Source organism: Mobula hypostoma, chromosome 6 (assembly GCF_963921235.1).
Source record: "Mobula hypostoma chromosome 6, sMobHyp1.1, whole genome shotgun sequence".
In the NCBI taxonomy this organism is placed as follows: Eukaryota; Metazoa; Chordata; class Chondrichthyes; order Myliobatiformes; family Myliobatidae; genus Mobula; species Mobula hypostoma.
The window spans coordinates 183,443,287-183,459,107 of NC_086102.1; the positions used below are offsets into that span (position 1 = coordinate 183,443,287).

The following is a 15,821-nucleotide window of genomic DNA, read 5'->3' on the forward strand; positions in this document are numbered from 1 at the left end:
CGTATAAGATCCTAAAGGGATTGGACAGGCTAGATGCGGGAAGATTGTTCCCGATGTTGGGGAGGTCCAGAACGAGGGGTCACAGTTTGAGGATAGAGGGGAAGCCTTTTAGGACCGAGATTAGGAAAAACTTCTTCACACAGAGAGTGGTGAATCTGTGGAATTCTCTGCCACAGCAAGCTGTTGAGGCCAGTTCATTGGCTATGTTTAAGAGGGAGTTAGATATGGCCCTTGTGGCTACAGGGGTCAGGGGGTATGGAGGGAAGGCTGGGGCGGGGTTCTGAGTTGGATGATCAGCCATGATCATAATAAATGGCGGTGCAGGCTCGAAGGGCCGAATGGCCTACTCCTGCACCTATTTTCTATGTTTCTATGTTTCTATTAAATATCCAATGTGCAGAGGAATAAAAAACAAATAATGCAAACGACAAAAGTAAGCAAAAAGCAGCATTTAGGCTCAAAGCCAGACATCACTGCAGCCCCGAGCAGGCCACAGTATCAGTTCAGCGCAGAGCTGAGTAAACACTATGGAGCAGTGAGCGGAAGCAGCCCTTCCCTTGCTTCCAGTCCTGACATCGCCAATCTGGCCCTGTGCTTAAATCACCCAAACATGGGTCATCTCCCACTCTGGGGCCTGGACCCCGATGCTACAATTTGGTCTGTACCCAACCTTTCAGCTCGGTGCTTAAATCATTACATCCAAGCCACAAACAACTGGGAATTTGGAAATATATTTTTAGGCCCTTGACAGTATCCTCCTCAAGATTTACTGAATGTTGGGCCTAATACCAATGCCTGCACAATATGTGAACACACATCACCACTCTTTTGGCAGTCGGACCACAAAGGTTTTTATCTTACTTACACAGATACATTGCCATGTAAATATATACTCAGCATGGGAGTGGTAAAACACAAGGAAAGCAATGTTCTTACTAAACACGTAAACACGAGTAATTCTGCAGATGCTGGAAATTCAAGCAACACACATCAAAGTTGCTGGTGAACGCAGCAGCAGGCCAGGCAGCATCTCTAGGAAGAGGTACAGTCGATGTTTCGGGCCGAGACCCTTCGTCAGGACTAACTGAAGGAAGAGCTAGTAAGAGATTTGAAAGTGGGACGAGATGGGGAAATCCAAAAGGAGAAGACAGGAGGGGGAGGGATGGAGCCAAGAGCTGGACAGGTGTCCCATAATCCTCTCATATCCCTTTTGCCAATCACCTGTCCAGCTCTTGGCTCCATCCCTCCCCCTCCTGTCTTCTCCTTTTGGATCTCCCCCTCTCGTCCCACTTTCAAATCTCTTACTAGCTCTTTCTTCAGTTAGTCCTGACGAAGGGTCTCGGCCTGAAACGTCGACTGTACCTCTTCCTAGAGATGCTGCCTGGCCTGCTGCGTTCACCAGCAACTTTGATGTGTGTTTCTTACTAAACAATCTAAATTCTCCTCCATTACTTTAGAAGGAAGAAGGAGGTTAAGCTCACCATTTGTGTAGAAAAGCCATACTCATTGTGTTCATCCAGGTGACACTGGCCATCACTGGGTTGTACCAGTCCACCAAGCTTGCCATCCAGTGCAATGTGTGGCACATCATCAGTGGTAAACACCAGTAAGTGCGAAGCCTCCTTGCGCCAGCCTATTTCTTCCTTTGGAAAAAATGTAACATATATAAATTTTACTTTAAAATTATGCCTTTTCATAATCAAGAGACATTTTCTTTTTGTTATTTAGAGATTCAGCACAGGAAAGGCATTTTCCAAACCAGAAAAGCTACCTACTTAACCCTGGACTAATCATTGGACAATTTACAAAAACCAATTAATCTACTAACAGGTACGCCTTTGGACCATGGGAAGCACCTGGAGGAAACACATGCGGTTCACGGGGAGAATGCACAAATTCCTTACCGACAGCTCTGGAATGAATTCCCAACTCAGGAAGGCCCAAGCTGTGATAGCGTCATGTTAACTGCCACGCTACCACAATCATGCTGCAACTACAGAACTTCTCGAATCATTGCAGGGATTGCCGCAGTATTCCACTGGTTCATGTGCAGAACTGCCAAGCTCTGCACTAATCAATATAATCACTAGAAAGGAATTGGTCAAGCCTTGGTGTGATAAGGTGGGTGGTCTCAGGAGTCAGGTAAGCACTTTATTTACTGCAGTGCACTGAGAAATGAGAATTGTGAAAATAAATAATAGATATAAAGCAATAGCACTCCACAATCATGATTTAACAGCACACTTTGAAACATTTAAATAAAAACTGTTTATGTCGTTTAACTTTCCCATCTCCTCACGAGAAAGGAATATGCTGCAGGAGTTTGCAAATTACTGTAGCTAATAAAAGTAGAGCAGAGTAACAGACCATCTAGAGTATAATCGTCCATCAACTTCACGTTTATCCGAATGATCCTCCAACCCTGCACTAATCCCATTTCATTCTCCCCCATTCCCATCATCTCCTCCAGAATCACTCAAGGGACAGCCTACAGCGGCTGAAAAGGTTACAAACTTGCGCATCTTTGGAACGTGGAAGGAAGCTGGAACACCGAAATGAAACAATTCTTCATGTACAATTTGCAAACTCCACACAGCAAACTCTGGAGATTAACACTCCCTTTAAGTTTTTTTTTAAACAGTTGCATAGACCAACCAGCAGGATTTCTTTTTAAAAAAACACAGCCTGAAACTGTGCGGCATTTTAAATGTTTTTTTTTGTAATTATGTATACTCCGAATATTTAGAATGAAAATTGAAATATCACATACTTTTGACTTATTAAAAGTCTAATGAAATAGAGTACAACAAAGAACATCTTTCACATTCGTAAACTTTCAAACTGTTTGTAAACCCTTCCCCGCCTGTCTTTTTTCCCCCAGCCGCGTGGCAACAAAGCCAATGTGTACAGGAACATTTCAGTTACTGTGCAGCTGAGAGGGAACACTGCCAGGGACTGAATCTGACTCACGCTCCGCAGCAGCTCTACCAGCTGCTACTTTTCTGCAACTTTACCTGATTCACCCAACAACTCAGCAGCAATTTCTTTGATGTTCATCCTACATTTCGGAAGAGCCCCATTGAAAGGTGACCCTTTATCCTATCACAGGAAAAAGCTCACAACTTAGAAATCCCCACCTTATCTCTGAGGTCTTACTCCACTGATTTACTAGCTCAAAGCTATTTCTCAATAAATGCACTCATATAGTTTGTTAAGCAACAAAAAAGAAAGGCAATGATTGAAAAAAGTAACCAACAATTATTTTAAACAGCTTGAACAACGAAGAAAGTATTTATGAAGAACAACAGTATATTGGAATAAATGTTCAGACAAAGCTACCATTATTTATATCAGGCCATAAGATAAAGGAGCAGAATGAGGCTATTCAGCCCATCGAGTCTGCTCTGCCATTCCATAATGGCTAATTTATTATCCCTCTCAGCCCTATTCTCCTGCCTTTTCCCTGTAACTTTTGGTGCCTATCAATCTCTACTTCAATATACCCAATGAATCAGCTTCCACGGCCGCCGGTGACACCTCCGTTCTAAAGGGATGTCCTTCTCTCCTGTGTCCTAGGCTCCAACACCACAGGAAACATCCTCCCCACATCCGCTCTATTAATATTTGATAAGTTTCAATGAGGCCCCCTCATTCTTATAAAATCCAGCGAGTACAAGCCCAGAGCCATCAAACATTCCGTCAACATGCTGGATGCCAGTTCTGCTATCTAATATTCACTGCATTAGAGGAAGAATTCACACGTTCTCACCTTGCAAACTACTGCTTGCAGTATTGCATCGAAACCACCCTCTGGTGCATCACGATTTCGGGACACCATTTGCTTCTGAACTTCAGCATTGAATTTGTCAGATTTGTCCGTCAATGACAATAGGTGTCGGAATCCAAACGATGGGACACATTGTGGAAACAGCTTATATCTACATGAGAAAAACATGGCATCCACACTGGTGAGATACCCCAGTCAATGGACAATTATTTCTCATAAGGGTGCATGCAGTTAGGTTCATATTAGAAGTCATAATAAACACCACATTGTTTTTAAGTGGCTTGAACCACACACTACAACATATACAGTATTTCCAATAGTGGACTTACAATATTTATAAAGGTACCTGCTTTTGGGTCTATATTAGTTCCAAGGTTATCAAGCCGAGAAGTGGGAGTGGGGACAAGCTCCCACTACCTAAAAGTAGGCATGCGCCTCAAATAGCCTCTGACAACCAAGTCCAACTCCTGGCTTTCTCGTGTGTCTTAGCCTCTAAGCCCGGCAGAACTGTTTCTACTGACAGGAGAAGGGGTGAAGGCAGGTCCTGGCGCCTTAAAACCAGTGCTTTGGGTAGATGGAGCTCGTCAGCCTGGGAAGACAGTTCATCCAAGAGAGGGAAAACTCTGATTTCAAACCTCCGCTGCCTTGCGGCCATACCCACTCATGGGAAAGGCTTCGGGAGTAAATCCTGAGGACAAATCCGGAGCTGGAGTTCCTAAGGCAGTCTGACATTGCCTTCAACCTCGTTCTGGCAACTCCTGCGATGACACTGGAGCCAAGCGGTATCGACTCTTGCCCTTCCCTTGGACAACATGGGTGTCGTGGAGAGGGGAGGCTTGCTGCATGGGCAACTGTCGGTCTTCCATACAACCTTGCCCAGGCCTGCACCCTGGAGAATCCAGGTGCAGATTCATGGTCTCGCGAGACAAACGGATGCCACCACGCCACCATTGTTAATAAGTATTCGTTCATTATGTGCCGTGCTGTAAGACATGGGCAATCATGGTCTTTCCATGACCATGATTATCCTTGGCCTTCTTCTGGGCAGTGTCTTTATAAGACAGGTGACCCCAGCCATTATTAATACTCTTCCGAGATTGTCTGCCTGGTGTCAATGGTTGCATAACCAGGACTTCTGATATGTACCTGCCACCATTTGCTCACATGACCCTGATCAGGGGGGCTAAGTAGGTGCTACAAGGGAGACCTGCAGGCGAGCGGAGCGAAGGAGCACCTTATACCTCCTTTGGTAGGGACATATCTCCACCCCGCCACCCAATTAATAGGTGTAAGTGATCATAAAGGTTATGTCAAGCAGAACAAAATACATAATCATAAAAAAATCTATTTATCTATATTATTCCTTATGCATTGGCTCTTGGTAGGGTCACCCATGCCAAACAGGTCAAAGGCTAGAGGCCAGACTAAGAGTGGTCCACTGGTCCTCCAGGTTTGGAGGTTCAGCTTAGGATTTACAACCATGACTGGTTAAACAAAACTGTCACGGAGACAGCAAGAAGAATCCTTCTACATCAGAGTGCGATGATATTCCTGAGTCTCCATCCTGGACTTGAGTGGCTGACAGTAGTGAAAACCGAGAGAAAACTACTGGCATGATGAAAGAAGCCCTGAACACTACCAATGGTATAACAGGCAATAAGTATATTATTCCTTCGTTATTCCATTTTCCTTGGAGCTATCCAACCATTGAACTCATCCACATGAAACGCACTCACAGGAAAGCAGTGTCTATTATCAGAAACCACCCAGGACATGCTCTCTTCTTACTGCTGCCATCAGGAATGTGGTATTGGGGACTCAGGACTCACACCACCAGTTTCAGGAACAGTTCGTTCCGCTCAACCATCAGACTCTCGAACCAAAGGGATAACTTCTCTTGCTCCATCCTTGAGATGTTCCCACAACCCGTGAACTCACTTTCAAGAATGCTTCTTCTCACGTTCTCAACATTTATTGCTCGTTTATTTATTTATTGTTATTATTTCTTTCCTTTTGTATTTTCACAATGGGTTGTCTTCTGCACTTTAGTTAAACACCCAAGTTGGGTGGTCTGTCATTAATTCTGTTATAGTTATTATTCTATAGATTTATTGAACACACCCACAAGAAAATGAATAACTTTTGATTTTCACTCAGTAAAACTCCACTTGAAACAGATGCCTTAACAAACATGAGAAAATGCTGAAAATACTTAGATTCTCCCTCTATATTAATGCACTTTAGTTAGTCATATATGTGTGATTCACCTGTAGATTCTCATTACTACCATCAGGGAGGAGGTATCTGAAGAATATGAAGATAGGTGTCGGGGTAGGTAGGAATCAAAGAAGCAATGCAGTTGCAGCAGGATTTAGACAAATTGGAATAATGGGAAAAGCACTGGCAGTGGAATACAGTGTTGGAAAATGTATGATAATTCATTTTGGTAAAAGGAACAATAGTATGAACTATTATATAAATGGGAAGGTTCAAACTTCAGAGGTGCAGAGGGACTTCGGAGTCCTCGTGTAAGACTCCCACTAGGTTAATTCACAGGTTGTGTCTGTGGTAAAGATGATAAATGCAATGTTGGTATTTATTTCAAGGGGAATAGCATATAAAAGCAAGGGGATAATGCTGAGACTTTATAATTTACTAGCCAGGTTGCACTTGAAGTATTACTGTTTTGAGCCCAATATCTCAAAAAGGATGCATTGTCATTGGAGTGAGTCCACAGCAGGCTCACAAGGATGATTCTCGGAATAAAGAGGTTATCATACAAGGATCATTTGGCAGCCTTGGGCCTGTACTCACTGGAATTTTGAAGAATGCTGGGGGCTCTCATTGAAACCTAGTGAACGCTGAAAGGACTAGATAGGATGGATGAGGATGGGATGTTTCCTATGGTGATGGTATCCAGAACTAGAGGGCACAGTCTCAAAATTCAGGGGCAACCTTTTAGAACAGAGGTAAGGAAGAATCTTTCGTTTTTATCCAGAGTGATGAACCTGTTGAATGCTCTACCACAGACTATGGTGGAGGATAAGTCTATGGGTCTATTTAAGGTGAAAGTTGATAGGTCCCTGTTTAGTCAGAGCATCAAAGGATATGGTGAGAAGCAGGTGTACGGGGTTGAGTGGGATCCAGGATCAACCATGATAGAAAAGTGAAGTAGACTCAACTATTATTATATATTCAGCTAATATTTCAAGTTGATTTATTTTAATTAGTTTTGATTCTCCTTCCATAAATGGTCCTGAATATAACTATATATTCAGTTTTTATTATGTATTGCAATGTATAGCTACCACATTACAACAGATTTCATGATACATGCCAATGATATTAAATCAGATTCTGACATCATCCAATTTTTCACCATACCATCTCTCCTGGTCTTTTTTCTGGTTCGCTTATTGACATTCACCACCCCCCCCCAACTATTTCCTGTCTCTAACGCTGCATTACCCTTGTCCAGTGATGCACTGTGATGAGTACTTTGTCCAGATTTACTCCACTGAGCACCCCCGGGAAAACAATGATTTAGCATTGCTTCAGTAGGACTATGCCAGGGTCTGACCCCTCTCCCCATCCCAGGCACCACACAGACTACATTGGGACAGTAACCACCAACCCATGACTCCTGAAAAAGTAGCACATAGTTAATTCAGAAGAAAAAAAAATCACATTCTATCACAAGTAAAGTTTTCAGTAGAGAACTGCTGATCAAAGCACTGTTGTACCCATCTACTGCAGCCTTAGGGCACATAGAAATTTCTAGGCAACAGATGTTTACTGGATATAATCTAATCTGAAAACCTCATTTGTTTGGTTCTAAAACTGAACAAAACCAATAAAAAAAAAGGGTGTGGGGAAATCACATACAAATTCCAAACTAAATGATCTGAAGGAAACATTTTGAAGTTAAATAATCGTCTTTTATTAAAACCATGGCGGTTCAAAAATCTTGCTCTTTTTCACTAATAAAACACAACACATGATTTGTAACTCAAAAATCTCTGAAGCTAAGGCTGCCGGTAACAGAAGCATTAACAATTCAAGAATGTCAATGAATACGTTCAGAATTCTTATGCAGATGTCTATTTATTATAATTATAAATAAATTATTTAAGCTAATTTGTACCCTTTCTTCTAACACCAAAGCAAAAACAAAATATTGCAGACTTTTGAAAATTGAAATGAGCCAGAAACACCCAGGTAAGGGACCATTTATGGAAGGAGAATCAGAACTGATTAAAATAAATCAAATTGAAATATTAACTTCAATTCTTAATCTCTGCAGAGATGTTGTCCAAACTGCTCAATTTTTATAGCATTTTCTATAATTGATGATCTAAGGACACAGGAACAGAACTAGACCATTCGGCCCATCAAGTTTCCACACAGGAGCCCCTCAGGGCTGCATACTGCGTCCCCTCCTTTACTCCCTGTATACCCATGACTGTGTCGCCACCCACAGCTCCAATCTAATTAAATTTGCCGACGACACTTCATTGATTGGCCTCATCTCAAACAATAACGAGGTGGCCTACAGGGAAGAAGTCATCTCTCTGACACAGTGGTGTTAAGGAAACAACCTCTCCCTCAATGTCACAAAAACAAAGGAGCTGGTTGTGGATTACAAGAGGAATGGACACGGGCTAATCCCTATTGACATCAATGAGGCCAGGGTTACTGTGGTGATAAACTGCTGGTGAAGCTATCTGATTGAACTAATATGATAGGTAAAGGAAGATTAACCCACAAAAAGGATTTCAAATAATGGAGCAGACTAACATTTAAATATATATCATCTGCATAGTGAAGTAATATCATTATGAAATTCTGAACTGGTGGACATTAAACAGTTTGTAAAATAATGTTTATATATTCTAGCCTCATCAGTTCAGTTCCATTGAAGTCAATGCTCCCAGATTTCCGGAGCAGAGAGCAAAGCACTGCTGATACCACATAGCTTATTCACAGAACTAATCAGAAATTGCTGGGCAGTTTTCTGCCATATATACTTGGAGACAAATCCCAAGTAGTTTTTCGAAAAGACATGCAATGTGATAGTGGATAGATTTATAGCTAAGGGATTTAGCTTTAAACAGGTAAAGTCGTACAGAATACTGAAATGCAACAGTACAACATGGACTGAACTATGTTTTCAATTGATCATTTTATCTTCAACAAAGCAATAGCATCATCTGGCCACACCCATTTTTGGGTGATACTGAGCCCCGTGTTTACAATAAAGCACATGAAGTGACATGGATATCAATGATGTGTTGAATTATTCTATTTCAGAGGAATTTCACATCAGTCAGGTAACACCATCCCTACTGAAATGTATGCTGGAGATAGCATCATGCTAAGGGGATGCTTTCCAGCAGCAGGGACTGGAAATCTGATCAGATTTGAGGGGAAGATAAATGCTGATAAATACCATAAGACCAAAAGATATAGGACTAGAATTAGGTCATTTGGCCTATCAAGTCTGTTCCACTATTTCATCATGTCCGATCTATTTTATCTCTCAGCCCCTTCTCCCCCGTATCCCTTCGTGCCCTGATCAATTAAGAATTTATCAACTTGGCCTCCACAGATGCCTGTGGCAATGAATTCCACAGATTCACCATTCCCTGGCTGAAGAAATTCCTCATCTCCATTCTAAAAGGATGCCCCTCTATTCTGAGCCTGTGCCCTCTGGCTCTAGACTCTCTCACCATAGTAAACATCCTCTCCATATGCAGTCCATCAAGGCCTTTTGCCAATCCATAGGTTTCAATGAGGTTACCCCTCATTCTTTTAAATTCTAGTGATTACAGGTCCAGAGTGTATTTCGTTTCTTCAACCAATGTATATAGTCATGCACTTTGGTAGAAGAAACAAAAAGATTGACTATTTTGTAAATGGAGAGAAAGTACAAAAAACTGCGGTGTAAAGAGGCAAGGGAGTCCTTGTGCAGGATTCCCTAAAGGTTAATTTGAAAGTTGAGTCTGCAGTGAGGAAGACAAAGCAATGGTAGCATTCATTTCAAGAGGACTAGAATATAAAAGCAAGGATGTAATGTTGAAACTTTATAAAGCACTGGTGACACCTCACTTGGAGTTTTGTGAGTAGTTTGGGTCCCCTTACCTTGGAAAGGAGGTGCTAAAACTGGAGAGGGTTCAAAGGAGGTTCAGTAAAATGATTCCAGGACTGAATGGCTTGTCATGTGTAGAGCGTTTGATGACTCTGGGCTGATAGTCACTACTTCCTATGGGCCAAATGGCCTAATTCTGTTCCTATATCTTATGGTCAAGGAAAGAGGCAAGATTGTCATAGATAGAAAGACAGTCGGTGCCTTTCTTCAGACCTTCTCACCGCTTCGTAAACCTCCTCAGTTGCCATCAGAGCCATCAAACAAACTTCACATGGCAAGCCTTTTAATCCCGGAATCATTTTCCTGAACCTCCTTTGAACCCTCTCCAGTATCAGCACATCCTTTCTAAGATAACAGGCCCAAATCTGCTCACGATACTTCAAGTGACACCTTATAAACACAGAGAGATCCTGAATAAAAATCTGTTAGCTTCTGTGCTAAAGCTTAACTGGGGAGGTAGTTTGCCTTTCAGCAGTACAATGACCCAAAGTACACTGCTAGAGCAACCATGGAGTGGCTTCAAATGAAGAAATCTGATGTCCTTGTGTATCCCAGTCAGAGTCCTGACCTTAATGTGATTGAACATTTCTGGTAAGCCATCAAGATTACTGTCGACCGCTGCTCCCCAACTAACCTGAACATATACTTGAAATATATAAAGAGTAGAAGTGTGGCAAGACTGGCTATCAGACTGCTGGAAAATAACTCTGAAGAGGTAGTAATGGAGGACAAAGAAATGGTGGATGAATTCAGTAAGTATTTTGTGTCCATTTTCATTGTAGAAGACACCAGCAGTATGCCAAAAATTTGAGATTGTCGGGGGCTGAAGTAAGTGTAGTTATTACTACTGCGGAGAAAGTACTTGGGAAGCTGAAAGGTCTGAAGGTAGATATGTCACCTGGATCAATGAACTATACTACAGCATTCTAAAAAGAGGAAGCTGAAGAGATTGTGGAAGCATTAGTAATCTTTCAAGAATCGTTAGAATCATTAAAATCAGCGATCGCAAATCTCACTCCACTCTTTAAGAAAGGAGGGAGGCAAAAGACAGAAAATTGAAGGCCAACATGAGGAAATCTGCAGATGCTGGAATTTCAAGCAACACACATAAAAGTTGCTGTGCCAGGCAGCATCTCTAGGAAGAGGTGGAGTTGATGTTTCGGGCCGAGACTCTTCGTCAGGACTCAAAGGGTCTCGGCCCGAAACGTCGACTGTACCTCTTCCTAGAAATTGAAGGCCAATTAGTTGGACTTCAGTTGTTGGTAAGATTCTGGAGTCCATTAAGGATAAGATTTCAGGTACTTGGAAGCATATACAGTACCGTAGCAATTTATGTATTGCACTGTACTGTTTCCACAAAAGAAAATTAATGACATCTGTGAGTGATGATAAACTGGATTCTGGCTAAGGGAGAGGGGAGGGAGCAGGAAGCACCAGAGAAACATTCTGTCATGATCAATGAACAAATTGTTTGGAACCAAATGACCTTACCTTGTGTCTCTGAGTTGGGTGTGTCTGCATTTGCAATATGTCTCACCCCAGGTACTCCTTTTCTATTATCTGTCCCACACCCCTCCTGCGGTACCCCACCCTTGTCATTCCCAACATCCTTTACTTCTGCCACATTTACAAAGTCACTCTCCGCTCCACATTGAGAAACTGTACTGTGCAAAAGTCTTGGACTCCCTCGCTATACATGTGCCTGAGATTTTTGCATAGTACTAAATAGATAAATATTTGGTGGAGCAAAGGATGGTATATATTTAAAGGAATTAGACTTCAGGCCTTACAAAATTGTTTCTTGTGGCTTTTATCAACTTACTAGGCATACAAAAGACAAACAAAAGTAAACCTATCATTGAAATTCTTGGATGCCTGCACAATCAACTTTCACACTGGGAAAAAATTTTGAAATTAAATGGTGGAAAGGGGATAAACAGGTATTTTAGTAATATAAATGGTTACTTCAGTAAAGTTAAAAACCTAGACAATATTTTTTTGACATTTAAAACATTAGGAGGAGGTAAAATAAATAATGCCTTTTCAGCAGAGCAATGAGATTGAGCAATATATATATTTCATATTGAAAGATTAGATCAATTTCTATGCATTAGCACAGATTTGGTTTCCTTTTTAAGAAGATACACTAGAATTGGAAGAATTAGTCCAAAAGAGATTAACTAGGTCATTGGGATGAGAGGGTTGTCAATATCACAAATGGCTCAAGAAATTAGATTATGTTCTTTGAAGTATAAAAGAATGAATAGTGATCTTACTGATAAGTGCAAGATCCTAATCGGGCATGATTGGTGGGGGTGGTGGGGGGGAGAATAACAAGGTGTCTCACAAGCAGGAGAAATTCAAATGAAGATCCATTATTTACAATATTAGAAGCAGTCACTCAGAATTTCTCAGAGGGTGGTGAATGACTGGAATTCTCCAACCTATAGCTTTGTGATGCCGCAGTCAATGAAGAGACGGATAATATTTTGAAAACTCAGGGAATGGAGAGCTGTGAAGAATAGGCACAAAAGAGAAAGCCTGCAGCAGGTCAGGCATGGAGGACCGAAGAGCCCACTCCTCATTGTATTTCCTTATGCTCTTATGTGATGTATTTGTGCACCAACAGCTTTTATCAAATCAGGAGTTTTGGAAACAATTGCCAAGATTTTTTACTATTCAGTACTTGGAATATTACTAATCCTAGCAATTGTTAGAGCAAATAAGAATAGAGACAGTGACATTAAAAGATCAGCTATAATTTACTCTCACATCTATACACCTCTACTGTCCCATGCTGACCATCAAAATTCAGATCAGTAATAGTTAAATGGAGTTGTTAAATTGTATTTCACAAGGTATGACATTACGTCAATAGCTATGTCAATAAATTCTGTATTCCTGATGTAAAATCAGGAGTGAAAATTCTACTGTCACTGTATAAGAGTTCAAGATAACTATTTCAATTTTGTTAGTCTGGGATAAACATGCACTGATCACATTGCATATCAAAGACTAAATGTCAGCGGATAACAAAGCTGGTTGGGTTTCCTTGTATATGAATTACAATTAAATGCCATTTCTAGTCTTAGACCAGAAGACCTAGGGGTAGAGTTATACCATTCAGCCCATCTAAGTCTGCTCTGCCATTTCATCATACCTGATTCACTTCCCTCTCAATCACATTCTCCGGCCTTCTCCCCACAACCTTTCATGTCCTGACCAATCAAGAACCTACCAACCTCCAACTTAAATGCACCCAAAGACTTGGTCTCCACAGCCGCCTATGGCAATGAAGTCCAAAGATTCACCACTTCCTGCCTAAAGAAATTACTCATCTCCATTCTAAACAGAAGTCCCTCTGTTTTAATCTTCTGTCATCTTGTTAGCCAGATCCATCTGCAATCTACCTAGCTAATCAATTTTATTAGAAGTAAGAATATTAACAATGTAAACTCTTCTTTATCAATCTACTCTCATGTTTATGTTAATTTACTAAATGTAAAATGCTGGCGATCAAGGAAATCATCGTATTGTAGTTGTAAGAATACAGACCCAGTGCCATCCAACACTCTTCATACGAAAAGGCCATTCAATCCTGGAATCATTTTTGTGAACCTCCTTTGAATCCTCTCCAGTTTCAGCACATCTTTTCTGAGATAAGGGCCCCAAAACTACTTGAAGTACTCTTGAAACGAATGCTATCACCGCATTTGCCTTCCTCACCACAGACTCAACCTGCAAATTAACATTTAGAGAATCCTGCACAAGGACTCCCATCCATTTGCGCCTCGGTGTATTTTCTTTCCATTTAGAAAATAATCAACCCTTTCATTTCTTCTACCAGAGTGCATGACCATACAGTTTACAACACTGTATTCCACCTGCCATTTCTTTACCCATTTTCCAAAGCGAAGTCCTTCTGTAGCCTTTCTACCTCTTCAAAACTACCTGCTCCTCCGCCTTTCTTTGTATCATCCAAATCATTGACATATAACATAAGAGTCAGTCCTAATACAAACTCCTGTGGAACACCACGAATCACTGGCAGACAACCAGAAAAGGCTCCCTTTATTTCCATTTTGCCTCCTACCAATCAGCCACTACTTTATTCATGCTAGAATCCTTCCTGTAATGCCATGGGCTCATAGCTTGTTAAGCACCCTCTTGTGTGGCACCTTTTCAAAGGCTTTCCGAAAATCCAAGTACACAACATCAACCTTTGTCCATCCTGCTTGTTATTTCTTCAAAGAATTCCAACAGATTTGTCAATTTGTCAGGCAAGATTTTCCCTTGAGAAAACCATGCTGACTATGGCCTATTTTATCATGTGCCTCCAAGTGCCCTGATATCTCATCCTGAATAATCAACTCCAACATCTTCCCAACCACTGAAGTCAGACTACCTGGCCTATAGTTTCCTTTCTTCTGCCTCTCTCCCTTCTTGAAGAGTGAAGGGACATTTGCAATCTTCCAGTCTTTTGGAACTATTCCAGAACCTAGTGGACTCTTGAAAGATCATTACTAGCTCCCCCACGATCTCTTCAGCCATCTCTTTCTGAACCCTGGGACACAACTCAACTGGGCACCACAAAGGTGAAACCTCCCCAGATTACACTCTAGATTTGACAGTTGCAACATATTACAACTAGTTTCTATCAATCTACCATCAGAAGGCATGAGAAATGTCATTGCCCTTGTCTTAACTTGTCAAATTGTATTCATTCCTCATCCTAGTTTAAATATCTCTGCTTGATTCCTCCACAGCTTCATAACCTACTCCAGGTATACAGCATCCATCCTTTACCAGCACACTAACTATAGACCTTCAGCTTGCCAATTAAAAAAAAAAATTCCTAACTTGAATTTCTCTGCAAACTGGACACTATTTTTGTTTTTTTTAAATGGTGTTGCATTAAATTTAACAGTGCTGCTGGATAAAATCTTAGTATTGATTTCATATATTAATCTGAAATTTTACTCCATAATCCTCTTGTAATGACCTTGGATTATTTTGTAATGCAAAAGGTATTTTTGTAACTAGATATCGGTTGTCTTTTCCAATGTGACATCACATCTTCTGTCCTGTTATAGCTTGCTTATTGCTTGTTTGTCGGTCTTTGTGTGCAGCTTTCCATTGATTCTCCTGTATTTCTTTGTTCTACCATGAATGCCTGCAAGAAAATGAAATGAAGATACTGGAGCCTCAGGACCCTCAGCACCAGGTTCATGAATAGTTTATTTATTGAGATACAGTGCAGAATAGGACCTTCTGGCCCTTCGAGCCACACTGCCAGCGACCCCTGTTTTGACCCTAGCCTAATCACAGGATAATTTACAATGACCAAGTAATCTACCAACCAGCATGTCTTTGGACTGTGGGAGGAAACTAGAGCACCTGGAGGAAACCCACACAGTCGTGGGAAGGAACACAGAAACTCCTGCCGGGATTGAACTCCAAACTCTGCAACTAATTCCCTGAGCTATAATAGTGTTGTGCTAACTGTTATGCTATCATGGTGCCCGATGCAATATTATTATATTTTCACAGTTTATCTTTTGCCTACTGCTTGTTTTTCAGTCTTTGTTTGTGTGTATTGTTTCAGTGAATCTGTTGTACTTCTTTGTGTTACTGTGACTGCCTGCAAGAAAATGAATCTCAGGGTGGTAAATGGTGACATATACAGTATGTACTTTGATAATAAATTTACTTTGAACTTTGCCATCTCTCAGGCCTCTTCAAAGTGACAGAAAAAGATAAGAGCAAAAAAATGATTATGAACAACTTAACACACCAGCATGGAAAATAAATGAAAACTGAAATGGAAGACAAACAGAGCACATGATAGTATATTTCTGTTCCTGTTAATTCACTATCGGATAGGAA

At 41.1% G+C, this 15,821-nt stretch overlaps 1 protein-coding gene across 1 annotated transcript in view; it reads right to left on the reverse strand.

The window, feature by feature from the left end:
• The window catches only part of itgb5 (integrin, beta 5), a 135,244-nt gene that overhangs the window by 94,064 nt on the left and 25,359 nt on the right, over positions 1-15,821 (reverse strand). Inside the window, exons 5-6 of the mRNA XM_063052418.1 lie at positions 3,770-3,938; positions 1,482-1,643 (exon numbers count right to left, since the gene is read on the reverse strand). Coding sequence (XP_062908488.1) covers positions 1,482-1,643; positions 3,770-3,938 — 331 coding nt within the window. The remainder of the gene's footprint in view (positions 1-1,481; positions 1,644-3,769; positions 3,939-15,821) is intronic.